General features: G+C 30.5%; 1 protein-coding gene across 1 annotated transcript in view; it reads right to left on the bottom strand.

Moving 5' to 3' along the window:
• Positions 1–25,848, bottom strand: part of LOC145247851 (hemicentin-1-like) — a 303,157-nt gene that overhangs the window by 177,832 nt on the left and 99,477 nt on the right. Inside the window, exons 17-22 of the mRNA XM_080109473.1 lie at positions 18,112–18,420; positions 16,316–16,603; positions 10,332–10,613; positions 6,271–6,552; positions 3,250–3,531; positions 711–995 (exon numbers count right to left, since the gene is read on the bottom strand). Of these exons, the coding sequence (XP_079965599.1) occupies positions 711–995; positions 3,250–3,531; positions 6,271–6,552; positions 10,332–10,613; positions 16,316–16,603; positions 18,112–18,420 (1,728 nt within the window). The remainder of the gene's footprint in view (positions 1–710; positions 996–3,249; positions 3,532–6,270; positions 6,553–10,331; positions 10,614–16,315; positions 16,604–18,111; positions 18,421–25,848) is intronic.

Below are 25,848 nucleotides of genomic sequence, written 5' to 3'. Positions count from 1 at the left end.
CTGAAGTATGCTTATCGGGGAACGCCAACATCATGTTTTGGTAGGAAGCATGTAAATATCTACTGTTCTATTATTTTTAATGTGTGAGGATTGTTTATTGCTTCGATTATTTAGAGATTTAGATAGAAATACCGGTTGAGGATATGTTTCCAACAATTAGCCTTACAGGTGATTCCAGGTAACTGCCCCATTACGTGTTGGATTAAGGTATACCATCTGGGTAATACCTAGAAAGTTCATCCTTCCAGGCCTTACCCCTATAATTAAAAAAAAACAAATTGGATTCTTGTCAGCATTCGAACGATATTGTAAAATCCGTCCTGTTCAGTTCGGTTCTCCAGATCTTGACCTTGACCCCTGTCATCTTGACTTCCGGCCTTATATTCCCTCATTCCCTCATTGATATGCAAATTTATTGATATGCAAATTCATTGATATGCAAATTTATTCATTGATATGCAAATTACATCAAACTGCAACCACATTGCTTTTGGGTGGAGTAAATTCATTACTTACTCCATAAGCCACTATTGGAGAATGCCAACGGAGTTGTCCAAGCAATTTTTGCTAGATCAGAGTACTTTAGGGGCGCCAACATGATACTCTCCACCTGACACATCTTGCCATGGTGGAAAGTAAATAATTACCTTTATATCATAGCAATTTTTATATTGCAACAAAATGAAATACAAAATATAAGGTACACTTACCCCAAACAGTTAGTTCATAATCTCGATTTTTCTTTCCTGCAACATTTGTGGCTACGCACGTATAAATTGCTGTGTCAGATATCTTGACGGATTTAATAAATAAATTTTTGCCTTCATCGTGGATCTCAATGTGATCGTAATAATCCAGATTTAGCGGTTGTCCATTACGAAGCCATTTGAGGGTTGGTTCAGGAATTCCATTGACGAGACAAGAGAGCATTTGGCTGTTATCGACGATAGCTTTTGGCTCGGAATTCACACCATCTTCGGAAAATTCTGGTGGAACTATAAGATAAGAAAGAAACAAAAATATATTAGTTGAATATTACTTCACAGTATAACTTGCTTTCGAAGAGGAGTGTGAATATGATCAACAGATGTGGTTGTTGTTGCTCGGATTCTCAGTGGAAGTTTCGATGAAATAAAACAGATTTTTAAAATGAGTTAACACAATATAATACAGGGTGTTCCAAAAGTCTTGGACACTCTTCAAGCCCTCATATCTGCTTAACTATGAATGGTAGTAAGATGAAAGTGGTGCCATTTTAAAGTTAAATACATTAAGTTTTTTTGTTTTAAGGCTATTGATTTTTTTTATTTCTTTTCAGATCCAGTAATGGCGTTCAATCAGCCAGAAAAAAGCGTTTTGTGTGTTTAAATTTGCAAAAACTGAATCATAGACACTTGTACAACGTGCATTTCGCAAAAAAAAAAAAAAAAAAAAAAAATCAGAAAACAGCCACCAGAAAAGAAGTCCATAGTGGAATGGGTGTTTATGCCCAGCTAAGAGAACTATACGCACCTCAACATCAGAAGATGTGGTTGAACAAGTTTGAAATGCCTTCCAGCAGAGCTCCCATAAATCGATCAGAACAAGCCAGTAGGAAACTTCATCGTCCTACAACAACTGTTTGGCGTGTCTTAAAAAGACGACTGCAATATTTCCGAATATACCAGATGCGTTTTTATATCCTAAATTGTTCTCAAGATATTCAATGTCAAAATGTGGCCAAAACTCTTGGAACATCTTGTTTTATTTTTATTCCTAGGTACTGCTTGGAAATCTAAACAAAAGTTTGAACAGAAACTATAGCGATCAGTGTTTACATATCGACGTACAAAATCAAAATGCATAAACACATTTGTACGCATGTCGTCTGCGCATACACTATCCTTAATGAAAATGATCTTAAAATAAATCTCTGTCTTCTTTTTCTCTCCCTTCCTTTCCGTTTGATCTTTCAGTCATTGGACGATCAACTCGATTAAAATATAAAATATTGAATGTACTTTTATCTATAATAGAAAGAGTATCTGTGTCTATATTTGTATGTCCGGATGAAAGTAAAAAACAACAAACACAATTTTTTGGTATTTTTTTACCACGAATTAAAAATATATGAGATTTAGAAAAAAAAAAAAACCTAACAAAAAACAAAAACAAAACAGTATTCATTCTTTGACTCTAAGCACAAATTTCGTTGGGATGGGAGCATAATGTAGTCTGGTTCTGCCATTGAATGACGACTGACGTGTCGAGTCAGTATTTTTTAAGCCATGACGTGGGCGTGAAGTCACAAAATGGAATGCATATATAAGGATAGGAAAGAAAAGGGAAGAGAAGAAAAAGGAAAAGATTTTTGGTGATTGGAAAGTTACGCTTGAAAAGCACTGCTACCCCTTCAGAAGTGAGCCAGCCACCACGAGGTTCAAAGAGATTTATGGCATGTTTATCTGGTGCCGTGTATTGAGAGCTAGCTGTGTCTGGTGCCATGTATTGAGATCCTGCTGTATCCGGTGCTGTGTATTGAGAGCCGACTGTGTATGATACCGTGTATTGAAGGCCAGCTGATGTGGCAGTCAGTTACAGCGAACAACAACGTTACAGGAGAGTTAGGGTTAGGATTAGATTTCGTCAGGGGAATAGGGCTAGGGTTAGATTTCGTCAGGGGAATAGGGCTAGGGTTAGATTTCGTCAGGGGAATAGGGCTAGGGTTAGATTTCGTCAGGGGAATAGGGCTAGGGTTAGATTTCGTCAGGGGAATAGGGTTAGGGTTAGATTTCGTCGGGGGAATAGGGCTAGGGTTAGATTTCGTCGGGGGAATAGGGCTAGGGTTAGATTTCGTCGGGGGAATAGGGCTAGGGTTAGATTTCGTCGGGGGAATAGGGTTAGGGTTAGATTTCGTCGGGGGAATAGGGCTAGGGTTAGATTTCGTCGGGGGAATAGGGCTAGGGTTAGATTTCGTCAGGGGTAGTGCTCGATTTTTCGTGCTAATATGTACTAACTAAAAGAAAGTAACTGACTTTTTTATCAAGGAGTTAATTACCTTATGCCGACTCAGTAGTTGTAGAAAGAGAGAGAGAGAGAGAGAGAGAGAGAGAGAGAGAGAGGGGGGGGGAAGAGAGAATTTTTCGTAGAAATATGTTACACTTTTATGCCAAGCAACACCGAGTAGCCTTGCTAGTAATTAAATAAATCAAATACATTCGACGAAAAAAGTTATTTCAAATAATTATTTTGTCAACATTTTGTTTTTACCTTGGACTTGGAGTTTGAAATGAAGTTCTGACTCTCCTGCTTCATTGATGGCGTTGCACGTATAAAGGCCAGCATCACTGATTTGAACATTTTCTAACATTAGTTGCATCCCATTCTTCTGGTACTCAACATGATTAGGTTTTTCGTTAAGGAGTCGCCCTTCCTTTAGCCATACGATAGTTGGAAATGGAACTCCAGTGGCTGGACAGTGAATCAAGACAGTTTCGTTGACCCGAACTTTGGGTTTCAAATCGGTATGTGACGGATCAATATTGGAAGGTGCTATGAAGAAATGCCAGAAAGAAAATCGAAAATTAGTAATAATGAAAGTTTGAATAAATATTTGGTGGAATATAAAAACTATCACATGTGGTTTTCTTTTACGCAATGTTGCGACTAATAAAAGAAAAATTTTCCAAAAATACGTTGTACTTATTAATAGGTACGGACAATAACAGCGGAAAAATGATGGGAGGGGGCATAGTTTTGAAAGTCGGTTTATCAAATTCTTTTGTAGGTTTCCGATTATTTTTTGATTGTATTTGAAAGATTAAGGACTAAACTTAATTTCCAAAAGAAAAAAAAATATTTGTACACATGTAAAAAAAAGGTTATAATGAAAAATGTTTTCACGACGACATTAGGACGCTATCAAATTCAGCTAAATTTTTAATGTAAGTAAATTCATCGAAACAATCCCTTAAAAGATAAATATTAGTTTTCTGTGTCTATTTCAAATTAGTAACGTCCTAAGATATTGAATTAAAAGAACACCTTGTTTGTACAAAAAAATAGCTTAATTATCCCCCCATTAAGCGAGAGATTCTTACTTCGCTCAAACAAAACAAAACAAAGTTGTTTAAGTATGGATTCTACGGAAGCCCAAAATGTCAGAAAATCAAAAGGCTTTCTGAAAATGACGTTAGGTAGTTGGAGTATGGGTAGCGAGTGCAAATTAGACTGATTTTCTTTTTTTCTTCCCCAGCCGTGCATCCATACATTCTTATCATGAATATTTGTATAATTTTTACCATTTTTTTAATTTAATTATTTTTCTATTTTCCTGCTTTTAAATTTTCAATTTTTTTTTTATTTTTCAAGATCATATAAAAATTATGTTACGCTGAAGAGTATACATTCATTCAGGCAAGGAAAATATTAGAATCTTACATATAAAAATTAAGCTTAAAATGTAATCTAAATAAAGTAGAAATATTTTTTGTAATTATACTTTGTTTTGTGTGTGAAAATATTAAATAAACAATGCTTAATTCAGTGATAATATCGGTAGTTTGAGAAATTAATTTTTTTCAAGTTATATCGATATCATTATTACGAACTTTAGGGACTTTTATCGTAAGGCTCCTGTAAAATTATTATTTTTTTTTATTATTGTTACAATTTACGATGCTTTATTTTCAGACAAAAATAAATTCATTAATTTTTTTTTTACTACTTAAGACTATAACTTTAGTAAAGGTATTTTTGTTTAAACAAAATAATGCATTTCCAGTAAGATTCAAATAAAAATAATGGGTTCATTATATTCCTCAATCATTATTTGATAAATACTGAAAATTTCATTAAAATTGGTTAATTTCCTGATATTTGGTGATGTTTTTAAGTAAAGGAAGGGGTCAAAATGTTTATACATTTTGAGCATCGGCATTCATTTTGCACGTACCTAATTATTAATGTGGTATCTGGAAAAGAATAATTATAGCACTAGAATTGCACCATTGAACTTTCTAACATAACTTTGTTATTCATTCATATGTAATCACTACCCCAAGAATTAAATTACATATAAACACATCGCGCGCGCGTGTGTGTGTTCAAGCAGACATACAACAAATATACTTTGCTTTATGGTTCTTTTTTATTTATTTTTTTCCGATTTTCCATATAATCTTTTTTATATCAAAATCGAAAATATTAATGAAATTTCATTAGTTATCACTAGGGCTATGACAACAGCATATTCTTTTCGTTGTTTTGACTCTCGAGTATATATCCGACACAGTTAGACACAGTTAATCAACCGAGAACCACATCACTCTATATAAAAGCATATAAGATTTCAACGGATACACACTCGAGAGTCAAAACAATGAACAAATATGCTGTTGTCATAGCCCTAGTAATCACACACGCTTTCGATTCACCCGCGAATCATCTTCAGGTGGAATTCATGAAGTTGATGAGGTGAAAGTGAATAGGAGCGAAAATGGAAAATAGAAAAGTGAAAATTAAAATAAATTGTATCGAGTGATGAGGGTTAAAAGTATGTAAAAAGTCGATTAAAAATCTGAGTTTTAAAACCAACGAGTTCATATTCAATTGTTAGCAAATGTCTGGCGTAGCGCGTAATGGTATCGGAATCGAAAAAATATTGTGTCTATTTTTCGATGCCAAAACCGTTTCTTTTAATTGCTTTGTTTTCTTTCGTTCAAAACTTAATTTTCTATTGCTGGTGTTTTTAATAAAATGATAAATATTCATTGATTTAGAACAAATGATGGCAGGTTAAAAGTATATAAAAAGTCGATTAAAAATCTGATTTTAAAATCAACGAGTTCATAGGAAAAGCGCGTCGTTTACGCCAGACATTTTAATACGTTGTTGCCCTTCTCAAATGCGATGTTATCAATAGTAGGGTGTTGCGTTCTACTGTAAGATGCCTTGAATATTTTTAACTTTTTAAAGCCAACATTCGCTGATACATGATGTATTGTTGCCACATCTGGGCTGGTGCATCAATTGCTAATTTGACGCGATGCAAAAAAACAACAAAAAAAAACTCTAAATTAATAGGTCCACACTGTCTACCAAGCTCCAACCTCTGTCATATCACCGCAATGTTGATAAAATATATATTCTAATATACCCTTTAAAAGCATTCATTGTTGTATCTTATGTAACGTAAATAATATTTGATATTTTCCAGCGTCATTCTTGTCAGCAAGTGGTCAAAATCAATAAACATCACATTAAAATATATTCGCTTTCAAAACTACTTACCAATGATATTTAGCTTATGTTCAATCTTGTCCGATCCAACTTTATTTGTTGCGATGCAGGTGTAGATCCCACTGTGCGCCACCTGTGCCTTGTTGAAACGTAGCTGCCTTCCTTGGGAGAGGCTTTCAATATCCCGTGAGTTGAAAATTAACGGTCGGCCATCTTTGTACCATTCAATGGTCACTTTAGGGATACCAAGGACCTCGCATTGCAGAAGCGCCGTTTGATTTACGATTGCCCTTGTCTCTTCGGATTTCTTCTCATTCAAGATTCTTGCAGGAACTAAAAAAAAAAAAACATATGAGAATGATATGATGGGTGTGTAATATGAGTCTTAAAGACAGGTTTAGATCTGCTGACCTCAGAGGAAGATTAAATCTGGGCAGGAAAAAAGATGTGTGTACACGTTTGGCCAAGTTGAAAGAATGAATAAGAGTTCTTGGGTAAGTATATGTAGAACAGTTGAGGTAGCAAGGTCAATTAGCAGGGGTAGAACAAGGAAAACAGGGGAAAGATGTAAGGATGGACTTGAGAGAAACGAGGAGGAAATAAAGACCTAGTCAGAGATAGGTTGGTTTGAAAATAAATTTCTAAATGCTGCCTAACACATGCCAGCATGTAAAAGAGATGTTAAACTGATGATTATGACGACGCCGACTATGATGATGATGATGATGATGGCGATGGTGATGATGATGATGATGATGATGATGATGATGATGATGATGATTAGGACTGTGACAACAGAATATTTTTTTTCATTCTTTTGACTCTCAAGTATATATCCGACACAGCAAGGCACAGCCAATCAACCGAGAACCACATCAGTCTCTATAAAAACATATAAGATATTAGCGGATATATACACAAGAGTCAAAACAATGAAAAGAATATGCTGTTGTCACAGCCCTAATGATGATGATGATGATGATGATGATGATGATGATGATGATGACGATGACGATGATGATAATGACGATGATGACGATAATGATGACGAAAATGACGATGATTATGATGACGACGATGATGATGATGATGATACATAGGGGTGCATATTAAGAGATATGATGGGGGATTAATATTGGGCCACATATATAACGGGACTTATGTAATATAGACGATAGTGATGAGGGAGAGAGTAGACATATATACATGTTCTGTTCTGAGATGCTTGGGGTTTCATATATATACTTAGGGTGACAGGGTGATAGATGCACACTTCTTATATTTCTTGTAACATTAGAGAGGATGGGAGATACATATTCTTGGGAGAGTTACGCAATGTTCATAATAAGATGTTTAACGCATTATTTTTTAATTTGTGGAATGACGAAACATGACAAACAGTTATAAAATATCGATGAGGGTTGGACCGGTCGAATAATGATGACGTCATGAATTCACATTTAGGATCTACATAGTTTAATGTTCTTTCCTTCGCTTCCAAAAGACTCTGACTCTAACTCTCTCTTTCTGACTGACAAGCAGACTCAACTGTTCTGCCTCAACTACTTTGATCCGACTAACTCTAACTCCTATATTAAGAATCTCCCTTTTGCTATGACGTCAGAAGTGTGTTTCCCACCGTGACCAATTCACGTGGCTAAGCACACGTTTTTCAAAACACACTTTTGATAACAAAGAATTTCAACTAACCTATTTTTTAACCTTTTTTAACAATGTATTTTTAATTTGTATTGTTCATTCTTTTTAGCTGGCATTTTTAATATTTAGTTTTGTAAAGGAATGAACAATAAATTTTTACGATATAAAAAACATCTAACTATTTATTAATAGAATTTAACAATAGGCCTTTTTAACATTTCGATTTTAAACATTCTGTTTCTGAACTTTGCTTACAAGGTTCGAGTCTCGGTTTATCCTAATCTTATTTTCACTTATCTTATGTTCTTATTTACATGGAAAGAGACAGCCCTTTTTCCATGTAACGATGATAATGACGATGATAATGATGATGATGATGATCACGATGATCACGATGATAATGATGATGATGACGACGATGACGATGATGACGATGATAATGACGATGATGATGATGGCGATGACGATGACGATGATGTTTCTATATGATAACGTTAGCATTTCAGCACGGACTGTATACTGGATAAGTACCGAAAATTTGATTACTTAAAAGGACAGCTGTACAAGTAACTACTTGACTTGAAGGCAACCATGTTGTAGTCTGCATAGAAGTAGTCCTGTGCAAATGTGTTCCAAAGATGACAGGTTCTTGAAATCCAGTTTTACAAAAGAGGGCATGCTGGATTGAGACAAAAAAAAATCCCTACCTAGAATAACTTCTACTCTGGTTACGAATGGAACACATACTACACTTTGATCGCAGCCCGATTATCAGCAATAATAATAATAATAATAATAATAATAATAATAATAAACCAAGAACATTTAAGCCGCATATCTATATTCTCTAACCCCACATCACCCCATTACCACATAACTGAACCCCCCCCCTCAAAAAAAAGTGAGAACAAACAGCCAAGTAAAGTCAAGAAGGAAGGAAAGACTAACGAGAGAGTATTGGCCAGATCTCCGCTAGATAAGTACGAAGAGAACTGGGACCTTAAGGAGGTTTATTGCCACTCAAATTCCAGTGAATTACAAACAGCCGTTGCCAACGAGAAATCAATGGCAAGCAGCTGTTGCGATAATGCAAATTTATTTGCAAATACTATCGAAAGAAGTGGAGAGTACTGGACATCTGGGGAGACTTGTTGTCACTCAGCTTCCGGGGAACACCACAAGCTGTTTTAAAGGAGAGATCTTTGATAACCTGTGTGAAAGCTCCTTGTGAGCCAATAATAATAATAATAATAATAATAATAATAATAATAATAATAATAATAATAATAATAGTAATAATAATAATAATAATAATAATAGTAATAATAGTAATAGTAATAATAATAATAATAATAATAATAATAATTTTTGTGATTTTTTTTTTACCAAATTTTTTACAATATGCTGCCGTAATTTGTAGGTAAAATGCAAGTTAGGAAAATATTGAAAGATAAAGAAATATTGAAATGAAAACGCAATAAAAAAAAAGCCATACAAAGCAGAAATTAACGATATATCCATTTAAAGTATAAAATTAACGATATATCCATTTAAACTATAAAATTAACGATATATCCATTTAAACTATAAAATTAACGATATATCCATTTAAACTATAAAATTAACGATATATTCATTTAAACTATAAAATTAACGATATATTCATTTAAACTATAAAATTAACGATATATCCATTTAAACTATAAAATTAACGATATATCCATTTAAACTATAAAATTAACGATATATTCATTTAAACTATAAAATTAACGATATATCCATTTAAACTATAAAATTAACGATATATTCATTTAAACTATAAAATTAACGATATATTCATTTAAACTATAAAATTAATGATATACTCATTTAAACTATAAAATTAACGATATATTCATTTAAACTATAAAATTAATGATACATCCCTTTAAACTATAAAATTAATGATACATCCCTTTAAACTATAAAATTAATGATATATTCATTTAAACTATAAAATTGATGATATATTCATTTAAACTATAAAATTAATGATATATCCATTTAAACTATAAAATTAATGATATATCCATTTCAACTATAATACAAGAAATGCTGCATTGCAAACCAAGTGTGTTTGCGGTTTAATTGAAAGACCAACTTAGCTGACACCTTTTTTATTAACCGTCATAAAGCTGGCTCTTAGAATATGTATCCATTTAATATAACCGATTTAATCCCTTCTAAAAATGCTTTGTTTGGATAGGAATTATTTAAAAAAGAGAAGTAACTATTTTTTCGTCCATTCAGAGTTATTTTTTTTCGATTGAAGAAAAAAGATTTTGGAAAGCCGAAAAAATTAAATCGGCACAAGTGTCAAAAAAAGAAAATGTAAGAATTGCAAGCAAATACACAGTATGGCAACGCCGGGTCTCCATACCTAGTGTATAATGTGTAACAATAGATATACTTACCTAATACTTCCAGCTGCATAGATTTTTCTTTGTCACCGGCTGCATTCTTCGCTACACATATGTAGCGACCAGTGTTGGAAACGGCGACAGATTTTATTTCGAGAATTCTTCCATTGTTTAGAATAGAGTAATCTGAAGTGTTTGTCGAAATAACTTTATCGTAGAAATACCAGGAAATTTTTGGTGTTGGAATTCCTGATGCTTGGCAGTAGAATCTGGCAGTTCTGTCTACGATGATTTCTTTTTCATCAAGCTCTTCAGATTGTTCGATTTTTGGAGGAACTGAAAGCAGAATGGAATGTAATATCATGTCGGCGCAAAAGATTTTGCCGGTTTGTAAAACGACATTTTAAACGATTGTAATTTATTTTATGCTTATTGTTATTATTTAAAAACATATCATTATAATTATTATTATTATTATTTAAAAACATATCATTATTATTATTATTATTATTTAAAAACATATCATTATTATTATTATTATTTAAAAACATATCATTATTGTTATTATTAAAAACATATAATTATTGTTATTATTTAAAAACATATCATTATTGTTATTATTTAAAAACATATCATTATTATTATTATTATTATTATTATTATTATTATTATTTAAAAACATATCATTATTATTATTATTATTATTATTATTATTATTATTATTATTTAAAAACAAATTATTATTATTATTATTATTATTATTATTATTTAAAAACGTATTATTATTATTATTATTATTATTATTATTATTTAAAAACATATCATTATTGTTATTAATTAAAAACATACCATTATTGTCATTATTGAAAATACATATTATTATTATTATTATTATTATTATTATTTAAAAACATATAATTATTGTTATTATTTAAAAACATATCATTATTATTATTATTTAAATACATATCATTATTGTTATTAATTAAAAACATACCATTATTGTCATTATTGAAAAACATATCATTATTATTATTATTATTATTATTATTATTATTATTATTATTATTATTATTATAATTATTATTATTATTATTTAAAAAAATATACTTATTGTTATTGTTTAAAAACATATCATTATTGTTATTATTATTATTATTATTATTATTATTATTATTATTATTATTATTATTTAAAAACATATCATTATTTTTATTACTAAAAACATATCATTATTATTATTGAAAAACATATCATTATTATTATTATTGAAAAACATATCATTATTATTATTATTTAAAAACATATCATTATGTTTATTATTTAAAAACATATAATTATTGTTATTATTTAAAAACATATCATTATTGTTATTATTAAAAACATATCATTATTATTATTATTATTTAAAAACATATAATTTTTGTTATTATTTACAAACATATCATTATTGTTATTATTCAAAAACATATAATTATTGTTATTATTTAAAAACATATGATTATTATTTTTATTATGATTATTTAAAAACATATAATTCTCTTATTATTTAAAAAGATATCATTATTGTTATTATTTTAAAATATATCATTATTATTATTATTATCATTTAAAAAGATATCAATATTGTTATTATTTAAGAACATATCATTATTGTTATTATTTAAAAACATATTATTATTATTATTATTATTATTATTATTATTATTATTATTATTATTATTTAAAAACATATTATTATTATTATTATTTACAAACATATCATCACTATTATTATTATTATTATTATTATTTAAAAGCATATCATTATTGTTATTATTTAAAAACATATCATTATTGTTATTATGTAAAAACCATATAATAATTATTATTATTTAAACACATATCATTATTGTTATTATTTAAAAACATATCAATATTGTGATTATTTAAAAACATATAATTATTGTTATTATTTAAAAACACATTATTATTATTATTAATTAAAAACATATCATTACTGTTATTAATTAAATTAAAAAAACATATCGTTATTATTATTTAAAAACATATCATTATTATTATTATTATTAAAATTTATCATTATTATTATTATTATCATTATTTAAAAATATATTATTATTATTATTATTATTATTACTATTATTTAAAAACATATCATTATTATCATGTAAAAACATATCATTATTGTTATTAATTAAAAACATATCATTATTGTTATTATTTAAAAACATATCATTATCGTTGTTATTTAAAAACATATCATTATTATTATTATTATTATTTAAATATATATCATTATTATTATTATTATTTAAAACATATCATTATTGCTATCATTTAAAACATATCATTATTGTTATTATTTAAAAACATATCATTATTTATATTATTTAAAAAGTATTTTTATTATTATTATTTAAAAACATATCATTATTATAATTATTTAAAAACATATAGTTATTGTTATTAATTAAAAACATATAACTATTGTTATTAATTAAAAAATATCATTATTATTATTAATTAAAAACATATCATTATTGTTATTAATTAAAAACATATCATTATTGTTATTAATTAAAAACATATCATTATTATTATTATTATTATTTAAAAAGATATCATCATTATTATTATTGAAAAACATATCATCATTATTATTATTTAAAAACATATCATTATAATTATTATTTAAAAACATATCATTATTGTTATTATTTAAAAACATTTCATTATTGTTATTTATTAGAAACATATCATTATTGTTATTATTTAAAAAGATATAATTATTGTTATTATTATTTAAAACATATTATTGTAATTATTTAAAAACATATCATTTTTATTATTATTATTATTATTATTATTATTATTATTTAAACACATATCATTATTGTTATTATTTAAAAACATATCATTATTATTTAAAAACACATTTTAATTATTATTTAAAAACATATTATTATTATTATTATTATTATTATTATTATTATTTAAAAACATGACATTATTGTTATTAATAAAAAACGTATCATTATTGTTATCAATTCAAAACATATCATTATTGTTATTATTGAAAAACATATCATTATTATTATTATTTAAAAACATATAATTATTGTTATTATTGAAAATCATATTATTATTATTTTTTAAAACATATTATTATTATTATTATTATTAAAAAACATATCATTATTATTATAATTATTATTTAAAAACATATTATTATTATTATTATTATTATTTAAAAACATATCATTATTATTATTATTTAAAAACATATCATTATTATTATTAATTAAAAACATATAATTATTTTTATTATTTAAAAACATATAATTATTGTTATTATTTAAAAACATATCAGTGTTATTATTATTATTATTATTATTATTATTATTATTATTTAAAAACAATCATTATTATTATTATTATTATTTAAAAACATATCATTATTATTATTATTATTATTTAAAAACATATTATTATTATTGTTATTTAAAATCATATCATTATTGTTATTATTTAAAAACATATCATTATTGTTACTATTTAAAAACATATCATTATTGTAATCATTTTAAACATATCACTGTTATTATTATTTAAAACATATCATTATTATTGTTATTTAAAAACATATCATTATTATTATTATTATTATTTTAAAACATATTATTATTATTATTATTTTAAAACATATCATTATTATTATTTAAAAACATATCATAATTGTTATTATTTGAAACATTTCATTCTTATTATTATTTAAACATATCATTCTTATTATTTAAAAACATATCATTATTGTAATTATTTGAAACATATCATTATTATTATTATTATTAAAAACATATCAATATTATTATTATTTAAAAACATAGTATTATTGTAATTATTTGAAACATTCCATTATTATTATTAGTAGTATTATTTAAAACATATTATTATTATTATTATTATTATTATTATTATTATTATTATTATTATTATTATTTAAAAACATATCATTATTATTATTGTTTAAAACATATCATTATTATTATTATTATTATTATTAAAAAACATATCATTATTATTATTATTATTATTTAAAAACATATCATTATTTTTATTATTTAAAAACATATCATTATTATTATTTAAAAACATATCATTATTATTATTATTTAAAAACATATCATTATTGTAATTATTTGAAACATATCATTATTATTATTATTATTTAAAACATATCATTATTATTATTATTATTTAAAATATATCATTATTATTATTTAAAAACATATCATTATTATTATTATTTAAAAACATATCATTATTGTAATTATTTGAAACATATCATTGTTATTATTATTTAAAAACATATCATCATTATTCTTATTTAAAAACATATCATTATTATTATTATTATTATTTAAAAACATATTATTGTTATTATTATTATTATTATTTAAAAACATATCATTATTATTAATAATTTAAAAACATATCATTATTGTTATTATTTAAAAAGATAGTATTATTATTTAAAAACATATCATTATTGTTATTATTTAAAAACATATCATTATTATTATTATTTAAAAACATATCATTATTGTTATTATTTAAAAACATATCATTATTGTTATTATTTAAAAACATATTATTATTATTTAAAAACATATCTTTATAGTTATTATATAAAAAACATATCATTATTGTTATTATTTAAAAACATATCACCATGATTAAGTTATAACTTTTCATATCAGATTATTAAAACATCATTCATATTTTTATGTAATATCTTCAACCATGTTGACCTGAAAATGACTTTTAGTCAACAGAAGGGGATTCATATTCCACCATGATAATGTTCGTCTTCACGCAGCATTAAAGACTAAAGATATCCTAGGAGAATTTGGTTGATAAATCTTGCTTCATCCTGCATATTTTCCTGACTCCGGATTGTCACTTATTTCGAGGATGTAGAAAACCATGGTCTTTGCCTAACATCACAAAAGGTGATCGAACATGAGTTAGATTAACATTTTGAAACGAGGCTTTTATAAGTTCGATAATAAATGGAATCAAGTTATTGGGAGCAAAGATCGTTATTGTTATGAATACAGATTTTCACAAACACAGTTTTTTTTTATTGCCAAGATGAAATTTTAAATCAGCAATTTTTTTTTCTTTTTGCACCAACTTACAGATAGTAGAATCAACTAGTATTTACCAACAGGTGTTCATCAGGCAAGAAAATAGCCGGCTACATCAATTGTAGCACACTCGATCGAGTTACAAGTGTAATCAAACCAAATTCTAATAAAAATCACGAAGACGGGCGGAAACATTTTTTTGCTGTGAATTTATAGTTGTTTTTTAATACTGCAGAAGGCCATGTCCCTCACCATGTCCTTCAAGAATGGACTAAAACAATGACATAAAAAAAGCAGATCAAGTCATTAGAAGACAGTTGTGGTTTTATACCTCGCCATAAAGACTATCTTGCCAGTTGAGATTGCTGACAAAGTGAGGCTCACTATAGGTGGGTTGAACCGGCTTCCTCCTTAGGAGAAAGTTTCATGGGAATATCAAACTTTCAAGCGGTTCTCAGTCGCTTTTATATCTGCATCATCAGGAGAGATGACGATATTAAATTTTTGCAGTTCTTGCAGGGAGGCGTAACGTCCTCCTACATGCATCACCTGTTATTCCCAAATAGTCACCTGTCTGGTACTGACCAGGTTCAACGTTGCTTAACTTCGTTGATCTAATGAAAACTGATGTTTTAACCTACTTGTACCATATTCGAGGATATCATTCTCAACAATCAATCTGATAAAGTTTGGGCTATTGTGATTGCGTTGGCCGTGATCCGTCAGGCTGAGCTATGGTTTTGTGCAGTCTTAGATGTATTCCTGCTCTTAAGAAAAGCTTCTGTGTTTTACTGTTTCATGCGATATTCTGTGAATATTAACCATTTTTTAAATACGAGAAGTAAAAGTTATTAAAACAAAAAATATCTCAAAAGTTTTTTTTACCATGAATCTTTACATCATAATGTTTCTTCACTTCCCCCGCTTCATTCTTGGCGACGCATCTGTAAAGGCCCTTATCTGTGAGCTTAGCGTTTGATATCTTCAAGCGTCTCTTCCCGCCAAGAAGTTGAATGTGTTTTTCCAATTCAAAATCGATGGGTTTTTCATTTTTGAACCATGTCACTGTAGGGGGAGGGATCCCCGTGGCTGGACAGTCGATGAACAGATAATTGTTGACGACCACAGAGAGGTTACTTTTCGACACAGAATTTGGGCCAATCCTGGGAGGAACTGAAATGTAAAGTTAAATAATAATAATAATAATAATAATAATAATAATAATAATATTAATAATAATAATAATAATAATAATAATAATAATAATAATAATAATAATACGATAACATAATTATGAAGAAAATCTAACAAATTTTTAAGAACAACAAATTTGTACACGTGTTATGGAGTCCATTACATGAATACCGCGATTAGTACGGGATGTCGTTGAATGCGATGCGGTTCAAAAGATTAAGACTCATCAAACCCGGAAACACTGCTCTGACGTGTTGTGAACGCGTTGGCTGCAGGTGCATCCGGTCCGAGACCATCCACAAAACACCCCATCTTAAAATATAAAAAGAAGGGACGCACACGTGCTTAGACAGCTAGAGTTCAGTTCGAGTTTAGAGTCGACAGTTCGAGCCTGACAGTCGTCAGTTATTCTGAGAAGATGAAAGACTTCTCATGGAGGAGTTGAGAGGTCGCGATGGCAAATAAATTAAGAGAAAGATTCCCACCCTCCTTCTAAGGATGAGCAGAGAACAGGGTCACGACTTCAACCGTGAAACTGAATAAAGTTCAAATTGTCCAGAGAAATGAAACTTGCGCGTGTTGTTATGAGCTTTTGTTCCAGGGGAGCCGACGCGGTCAAGAAATGCGGAAACAAGATATAAAGGTATGTTCTGTTTCATTCTTATAAATCCCTCAAAAAAGGCTGATGTGCCGTAAAAATTAATATTGACTCAAAATAAGCATATACGCACCCCCACAACAGAACACACCTATACGATGTATTTTCTCCGTATCCCCTTCTAAAATGATTATTACCTCCTTCAAAAAGGTTATGTTTTTTTTTATCGAATATTTTTGTCTGCCGTTATGTTTGCTTGTGTTAAGACTAGCGACCAGATAAATATTTTTTTCAATAATCAACACTTTCATGGTATAACTTTGGGAATACTTCATATAATATGGAGAAGTAGGACCCGGATAAGATTTTGGTCCATCGTTATGCAGCCTCATGACTGACTTATGTTCTTGATTGTTTTATATAACAGAATCTTTGGGTTATTTTTGTTAGTAAAATATTAAAAATTATGTATTTAAACAAAAATAATATACTTTGAACTACTGTCGAATCTTAACCGCGGTTTAATCACCCCCCCCCAAAAAAAAACAAACATTCACAACAAACACTCGTCTATCTACAACCACTTTCAACAATTTCCCTCTTCTCTCTATGCTTAAAACTAAACACAAATTTCATGAACAAAGTTTCTTTACCAGAACTACATGTGAAACTCTATATCGTAGGGTTGCTTTCCAGCTGATTACAACATGCTGATATGGCATTAACTCGGCACGCGAGTTGTAAGTATTTAAATGACAGAGTCCACGATTACGTTACACAAATAGACGAAATCCCCAAACACCATAACTTTTTAACCTTATGCATATGTAGAAAAATAAACAACAACAACAACAACAACAGCAACAACAACAGCAACAACAGATATTACCTTGTACTTGCACATCAAATGTCCTGTCTAATTCGCCGGCAACATTAGACGCGACACACATAAATCTTGCAGTATCTTCAATCGTTGCAGATTTGATAGTCAGAGACTTTCTGTCGGCAGAAATCGTAATTCTCGTGCCAAATTCTTGCGGTTTTATTTCTTTTCCATCTTTTATCCACGTGATCACCGGTGGGGGGTCAGCTATGGCCGGACAATACAGCGTCAGGGACTGATTCACAATCACTTTAGGTGAATCCAAGTCAATTTCGCCGGAACCTTCGTATGGAAATTCTTGAAATGTTGGAGGAACTAAAAGTAAAACAAGACCAACATTTAAATTCAATAATAATAATAATAATAATAATAATGATAATAATAATAATAATAATAATAATAATAATAGCAACAACAACAACAACAACTAGCGGGACCTGTTGAAATTCCTAAGTGTTGACACTCTCTTACGAGTTTTTCAATGTCCTGGTCCATCCTAGGCCAATACGTATATCCACGAATTAAAGCTTTCATTCTCGACATGCCTGGATGACCACTATGAAATTCTTTTAAAATTCTTCTCTGAAGCGTAGTCGGTATGACGAATCTGTCTGCGTACATCAAGGTTTGAGCACAAATGGAAAATGGTAAAATTTTAGGGTCTTTCTTTGATTTTCCATTTAGTTGCACCAACTTTTTCATTTTCACAATATAATCATCCTTTTCTGCTGCTTTATTTATTTCGTCTAGAGTCACTGGTAACTCTCTGATTGTGTTGCACAGTAATCTGGAGAGTTCTTTTTCCTCTGTCAATGCAGCTATCACTGTGTCTTCCAAAGGTTCAGCACACTTTTGGATGAGCCTGGACAGTCCATTTGCATGTCCGATATTTTTTAATGAAATGTACTCCATTTTAAAGTTATAATTTAGTAGAATTATGCTCCATCGTTGGAGTCTGTTTGCAGACTTTTTTTAGAGCCAAAAATAGTCAATAAGGGTTTGTGGTCGGTTTGCAAAGTAAACATCCTTCCATGAATAAATCTATGGAATTTTTTAATGGCATAAATAATCGCCAAGCTTTCTTTTTCAATTTGAGAATAGTTTCTTTCAGCCGGCAAAAGTGATCTGGATGCATGGGCTATTGGCTTTGTTGATCCATCTTCAAGTTTATGGAGAAGAACTGCTCCTACTCCGTAGTCACTTGCATCTGATGCAACAATCCTTTCTGTGGATCAAAATGTGCTAGAGCTAATCTGATAGCAGCCATTTCTTAATATCTTCAAACGCATTTTGGCATTCTTTTGACCAAATCCACTTTTGTCCTTTTTTAACAAATCATTTAATGGTGCTCTCAACTTATGCATGTTTGGAATATAAATAGCATAATATTGAGCCAAACCCCAAAAAGATTGTAACTGGGCAACATTATTGGGTGCTGGCATCCTCTCGATTGCTTCTGTTCTCTGAGGATCCGGTCTTCTTCCTTGGCTATCGATAATTTGACCAAGATATTTTATCTGTTTTAAAAAGAATTCACACTTTTCGGCACTTAACTTGAAACCAAATTCCTCAATTCTTTGGAAAACTGCTCTGATGTGTTCCTTATGTTCCTGTACATTTTTACTTTTGACAAGGATGTCATCCAAATATGCGATCGCAACATCTAAATCAGCAAGCATCGTATCCATTATTTGCTGAAATAGTGCTGGGGCCACTTTTAATCCAAAAGGAAGTCTTTTTAGTCGGAAAAGTCCTAGATGGGTATTGATACACAAATACTTAGAACATTCTTCACTGACTTTTACCTGAAGGTAAGCTTCCGATAAGTCGATTTTGGAGAAAATTCTACCTCCATTCAGCTTTGTAAAAGTGTCTTCAGGAGATGGAAGTGGATAACTATGATCCATCAGACAGTCATTAAGGCCTGTAGAAAAATCGGCACATACCCGAATCTTCTTATTTTTCTTTTTAACATACATAGTGGGGCTCGCCCACTCAGAATAGTCAACTTTTTCGACTACACCATTCTTCTGTAGTCTTTTTAGTTCAATTTCAATATCTTCTTTTGAAGAAAAAGGCACATTTCTTTTTGGTCTAAAAACAGGTTTCACATTCTGTTTTAATTCAAAATTTACTTCAGTTTTGGTGCACACTCCTAATCCCTCTGAAAAAAACTTTGGGGAATTCACTTTTTAACACTGCCAGAAAATGGTTATTTTGTTTGGAATTTTTCTTTTCCAACGCTCTTACATTATTGCAAAATGAATTTATGGGTAGCTCCCATAAATCAAACAAAACAATCCAATCAATTCCAAAAAGGCAAGAATTTATTCCTGGAACAACTGAAAGGTTTGAGGAAAAAGTTTTCGATCCAAGAGAAACACTGCAATTAAATTCTCCCATGAATTTTAATCGCTCTCCGGAAACACCTTTTGCAATTTTTTGTGTTTTTCTCAGTGTTGGACCACCAATTCTCTACCAGGTCACTTCGTCGATAATTGATATATCGCTACCTGTGTCTAAAAGTAGCTTCACTGAGTGACCATTTATTTGTGTGTGAACGAATTTCCGTTTCCCTCCTTGTTTTATTTCTTCTTTGGACAAGACCACATTTACTTTTGGCTTCCATTTCCGTCTTTTGTCTTGCTTAGTTCGGCAGTGGGATGCCCGGTGTCCCACTAGGCTACATTTGGTACAACGTTGGTCTTTATAAGGGCAGTTTTTTCTTAAGTGCGGACCCGCACAACTCCAACATTCAAAACTTTTCCCTTTGTCTTTTGGAAATGTCTTCTGTTTTACTACCTGGACTTGGGATGTGACTTTTCCCTCTATCCTCGTAGTGTTCCTTTTTACATTTATTAATTTTTGACATTCTTCTGTCACTTTTTGCAAGTTCATTTCCGGGTCTTGCTCCATGATTGATAATATCCTTGACCTTAAATCCTTTTCCTTCGGTGCTGTCACTTAAACATGTCCACTGATAAATCCTTTAATTTAAACACTGGGCGTTGATTTTGTCCGCATATGTGACAATGTCATCAGTTTCGTCTATTGACATATTTAAACACCTATACCGTGTATGAAAAAGACTATCTGTTTCACCGAATATAACACACAAAATTTTCACCGTTTCAGAAAAAGAGATCTCTTCCGGTTTTTTAGGCAATATCAAATTCGTGAATTTAGTATTTTCTTCTGTGCCCATTTTGTGGAGTAATAGTGTTATTTTTTCCTCATCGGACCACTTCTCGCATCGTTTTGTAAATATCGTTTCAAACCTACGATAATAGGCTGGAAAAGTGTCACCTTTTTCTGGGTCATATTTAAACTCTGAAAGCGAGTTCGCTATACTCTCAGCCGAAAAAAATCTGGATGCACCCTCCTTAGATTTTTCTGACAAAATCGTTTCACAAAATAAGCGATTGTCCGTCGTTTGTTGTATTACAACGTTCTTGTTGAATTAGCATTTGTTTTTGAAAATCCATTTGGGCTTTTTGTTGAGCGATTAAACTCTCAGTTAACGTTTTCGTCAACGTCGCTATTTGTTCCGATGTCATTTTCTTTTTAAATGTATCAATAGCAAGTTAACGTATACCACAGAGAAAAAAAAATATTGTTCAAAAACAAGATGCTTATTTTCACAGAAAATTATCAACACAGGAAATTCCGAAAAAAAAATCACCGTTAAAATAACACTTGACAAAATTTCTTTTTTCGTCTACTTCAGCAGACACACATAAACTTCTTTTTAAAAATTTTCTTTATTAAATAAACATAGATTCCTCAGTATTGTTCATTTGTTGGTTTTTTTATCGTATTAACCAAATACAAAAAACACGTCCGTTAATCATGAAGAAAGTCACAATTTACACACACACACACACACACACACACACACACACACACACACACACACACACACACACACACACACACACACACACACACACGTTATATAACGTCAACTCTTTGGGAGTTTAAAAAAAGAAAAAGGGAGTTTAACTCGTCAATAATATAAAAATTATTTTTTACTTGCGTAAATTTGTGGCAGACACCAGTCTTTCGCTTTCTAAGAAGCTTTTTCTTCAATTAAAAGTGAACTGTGTGAACAACAATTTTCAGAATGTTCTCGGTTACCACATGATTTTTTTTTTTAAATGAATTTACAGTTCGTATCTCATCTTCGTCGCCAGTTGATATATCCTGCGGTGGGTGGCCGTAATAAAAGGATATTCAAGAAAGGTATTCCACAAGGAAAATAAATGGATAAAGAGGTTCTGAAGTTAATAAAGAAATAGAGACGTTTATTGAGAATATTTACAGAGACAGCATGTTACGTTTTAAGTGTTCCCCCCCCCTCGAGGGAAGGCCCTCACAACCGGTGACCGGTGATAACGTGTTTTTGATAAAAAGTTCCGGCGGTGAATTGCTCATCTCGCCATAACAGTATGTATGTTTGTATGTGTGCTTGTGTGTCGCTAAAAACTTTCGACAGAAAGGACGAAAATTCACAAACTCGGTATCGTATTGAAGCCGCATCCTTCGCCCGAAAAATATCGAAAAATTGGCCAAAAATGTTCATTTTTTCACCCCAAAATCGACAATTTTCGACAGGGGGCACAACAAAAACCGTTCCCTCGTGACGACGAGCGGTTCTACGCATGCGTCAGATGACGTCATGACCTGATTTACTTTAAATAGTTGAAGAACTGACTAAATTTCATGTACGTCGCGTTAGCTCAGTTGGTTAGTGCGTTGTTTCGTTATCTAAACATTTTGGGTTCGAATCGTGGTGTGAGATGTCTTTTTTTTCGATTTTTTAAATTTAAATATTGAAGCAGTGTTATTTAAGCCATTTTTCACGCAACGTTCGTTTTTCTGTGTTTTTTTTTTACTTCGTACCCACCGATTTTTTAAATTTTAATATCGAAACAGGCTTATTTAAGCCATTTTTCACGTGTTTTTTTTTTTGTTTTAACGTTCGTTTTTCTGTTTTCTTTGTTTTTTCGATTTTTACATTTAACATCATTCGTTTGCTTTACGTTAGTTTTTTTTTTTGTTTTTTTTCGATATTTTGATTTCCCCCCCCCGCTTAAGTTTTAACGTTCGTTTTTATATTTTCTTTTTTTACTTCGCTTATAACAAACAAACCTGGTCATTGACCTCATTTGCTGAATAGCTATTGCTTACGTCGTCGTCGTCGTAATGCTCTACGACTTCTGTCCGGACACCTGTCAATTTGGTTCTTACTTAAATAAATTCAAACATCTTTCAGTAACTCATTCTGGTTGGTCGAACGGTTCATGTTTTCTTCACATTTTATTTTCAAACTTCGCCTCAGGGCTTCGGGTTCGATCCTACCCCCCCCCCCGATTTCTTTTTTATTAAACATCTATTTTATCTAACCCTAACACCTCGAAACACCCGGTCAACGCCGGTACCCCCGCTAGTCCATATATATAAAAGGCAAAATGTGTGTGACCATTTCGTGTATGTCTAGCAAAGGCTTCTTTCTCACACGCTCCTGGGGTCGTTACGATCGCTTACAACTGTTTATATAGCCCCTAGATAATAATATCTACGATTTGGGAACACGGGTCGCCTCTACATTTATTTACGTCGACTTTTATGTGATTCGCGCTATTTCGCTCTGTCCCCTGTTTGTCCTGCTTTTTAGTATAAATAAAGTGAAACTAAATTCAAACCGTTCGTTCTTGGCATCGCGCCGGGAAACGTCCAGAAGCAATCAGCTTTGATCAATGTGGAGACAAACTCCTCTTATATCAGACAATTACTATTCAATCTGGACAATGGGGAGCTGGTTCCCCTTCTCCAACATTGTTATATAGGATTTCATTATTATTATTATTATTGTTATTCTTCTTGTTGTCGTTATTGTTATTGTTTGTTGTTATGAAGTCTTATTAAAAGTGAGTCTTAGAGATTCTTATTAAGAGAGATGTTGCGTTCTGTGTTCGTGTTATGAAGAGATTCATATATATAAAATGTTCATACTTAGAAGTGTAGTAGAAGCTCTTAGAGTGAGGAGACAGTGTTGAGACAGTCTTAGTGTTCACATTGTAGATATGAGATGTAGAGACATTGTGTATGTGAAGACATTTTAAAACACAGGATATATAAGACATATAATGACAATTTCACTTTACCTTTTGGTAGAATTACAACACAAAGATGACGTTTATAAAAACACATGATGATACGTTTATTTCTTCTTCGACCGGTCGGTGGTTTTCTTAGAATGTAAAACTTTGAATTCATGACTATGTTTCAAAGGTGACCGTCTCGCTTCCAGACGTTCGACTGTCCATCTCTTGACTCCAGACTGTCGTCTCTCGTCCTCAGACTCTCTCTGCTTAACTCTAAAGTTTCTAACTATATCGAGAACTTCCCATTTTCCATGACGTCATACACATGTTAAAACATGTGTCCAATACATTTTCCTTTGTTTACAAAAGGAATTTTAGCCTATATTTCTAGTAACCTATATTTCCAATATGTTAAAAACATGTTTATTAAATTATCCTATAGTTGCATTCCTCATTCAATTTCATAACAGAATTGACAAATGCGCATTCCTTTTCTTAAAACTATTTTATCTCTAAGCTTAACAATGGTTTGTTTTTACATTCCATTTTCTAATTCTCTCTCGCAATCTATTTCTAAACCTAAATTACGAGGTTCGAATTTCGTCTATTCTATTTCATTTTTACATTTAACTAAATCTCTCTATTTTTATACTTACATGAAAAGGGGACAGCCCTTATCATGTAACAACATCTGTTGGGGGAAAAAACCAGTCAAAGTTGGGTAAACAAACCCAAGTTAACTGCGTGACTTCTATTTGATCTCATTAATTAGATCAAATAGAAGCAACAGAGTTAACTTTTATTGCGCCCACGTGTCAATTCTGTTTTTAAATAAATTCAAACGCCTTACTTTGTATGTCGCCGTGGCCCAATGGATAACGTCGCACGTTTTCTTGTTTCACACTTTCATTTCCAACTTTGCCTCAAGGATTCGGGTTCGATCCTCATACTCACCTACCAAATCTTTTTTTATTTTAACCCCCCCTCCCCCGAGTTTTGATTTACCCAAAACCACACGCACCTCAAAACACCCGGGCATCGCCAGGTACCCCTCACTAGTACTTATATAAATTAATAAAAATTTAAAACACATTTACATGTTTCATATGCTTTATGTGCGTATCTGTGCCGGGCATATCTGTACACATGTGTATTTGCGTGTATGTCTATGTGTGTATGTGTGTATATGTATATGTGCGTGCGTGCATGCGTGCGTGCGCGTGTGCGCGTGTGTGTGAATAAACAAAATAAAAAATAAAAGCTAAAATTACTATTATCTGATTAGCTTAAATATTCTAACATATTAAGATATAAATAAAATAATTAAATATCCAATCCGATTTAACAGGAAAAAAGTCAACGTTAATTTCAAAACAAAAGATATAATTTAAAAAAAAAGATAAATAAATAAAATAAAAAATACAAATTTAAACGAAAGACGTCGTTTTTTATTGATAGACAGGATGACCCAATTTAGTTAAACTTTCTTTCTATAATTGAACTTGGATTATAATATTGTTAATATCGTCGTCTGACACGACGCCAACTGTTTTCATCCCCTCCCTTCTCCTTTTCTTTTCCTTAGTGTATTCATGCCCCCTCTTTATCTTTATACTACCTCTCGTTCCTTAAAACT

This window comes from Euprymna scolopes, chromosome 26 (genome assembly GCF_053919585.1).
Source record: "Euprymna scolopes isolate OS-2025 chromosome 26, ASM5391958v1, whole genome shotgun sequence".
NCBI lineage: Eukaryota > Metazoa > Mollusca > Cephalopoda > Sepiida > Sepiolidae > Euprymna > Euprymna scolopes.
This window is presented reverse-complemented; position numbering and strand designations above follow the sequence as displayed.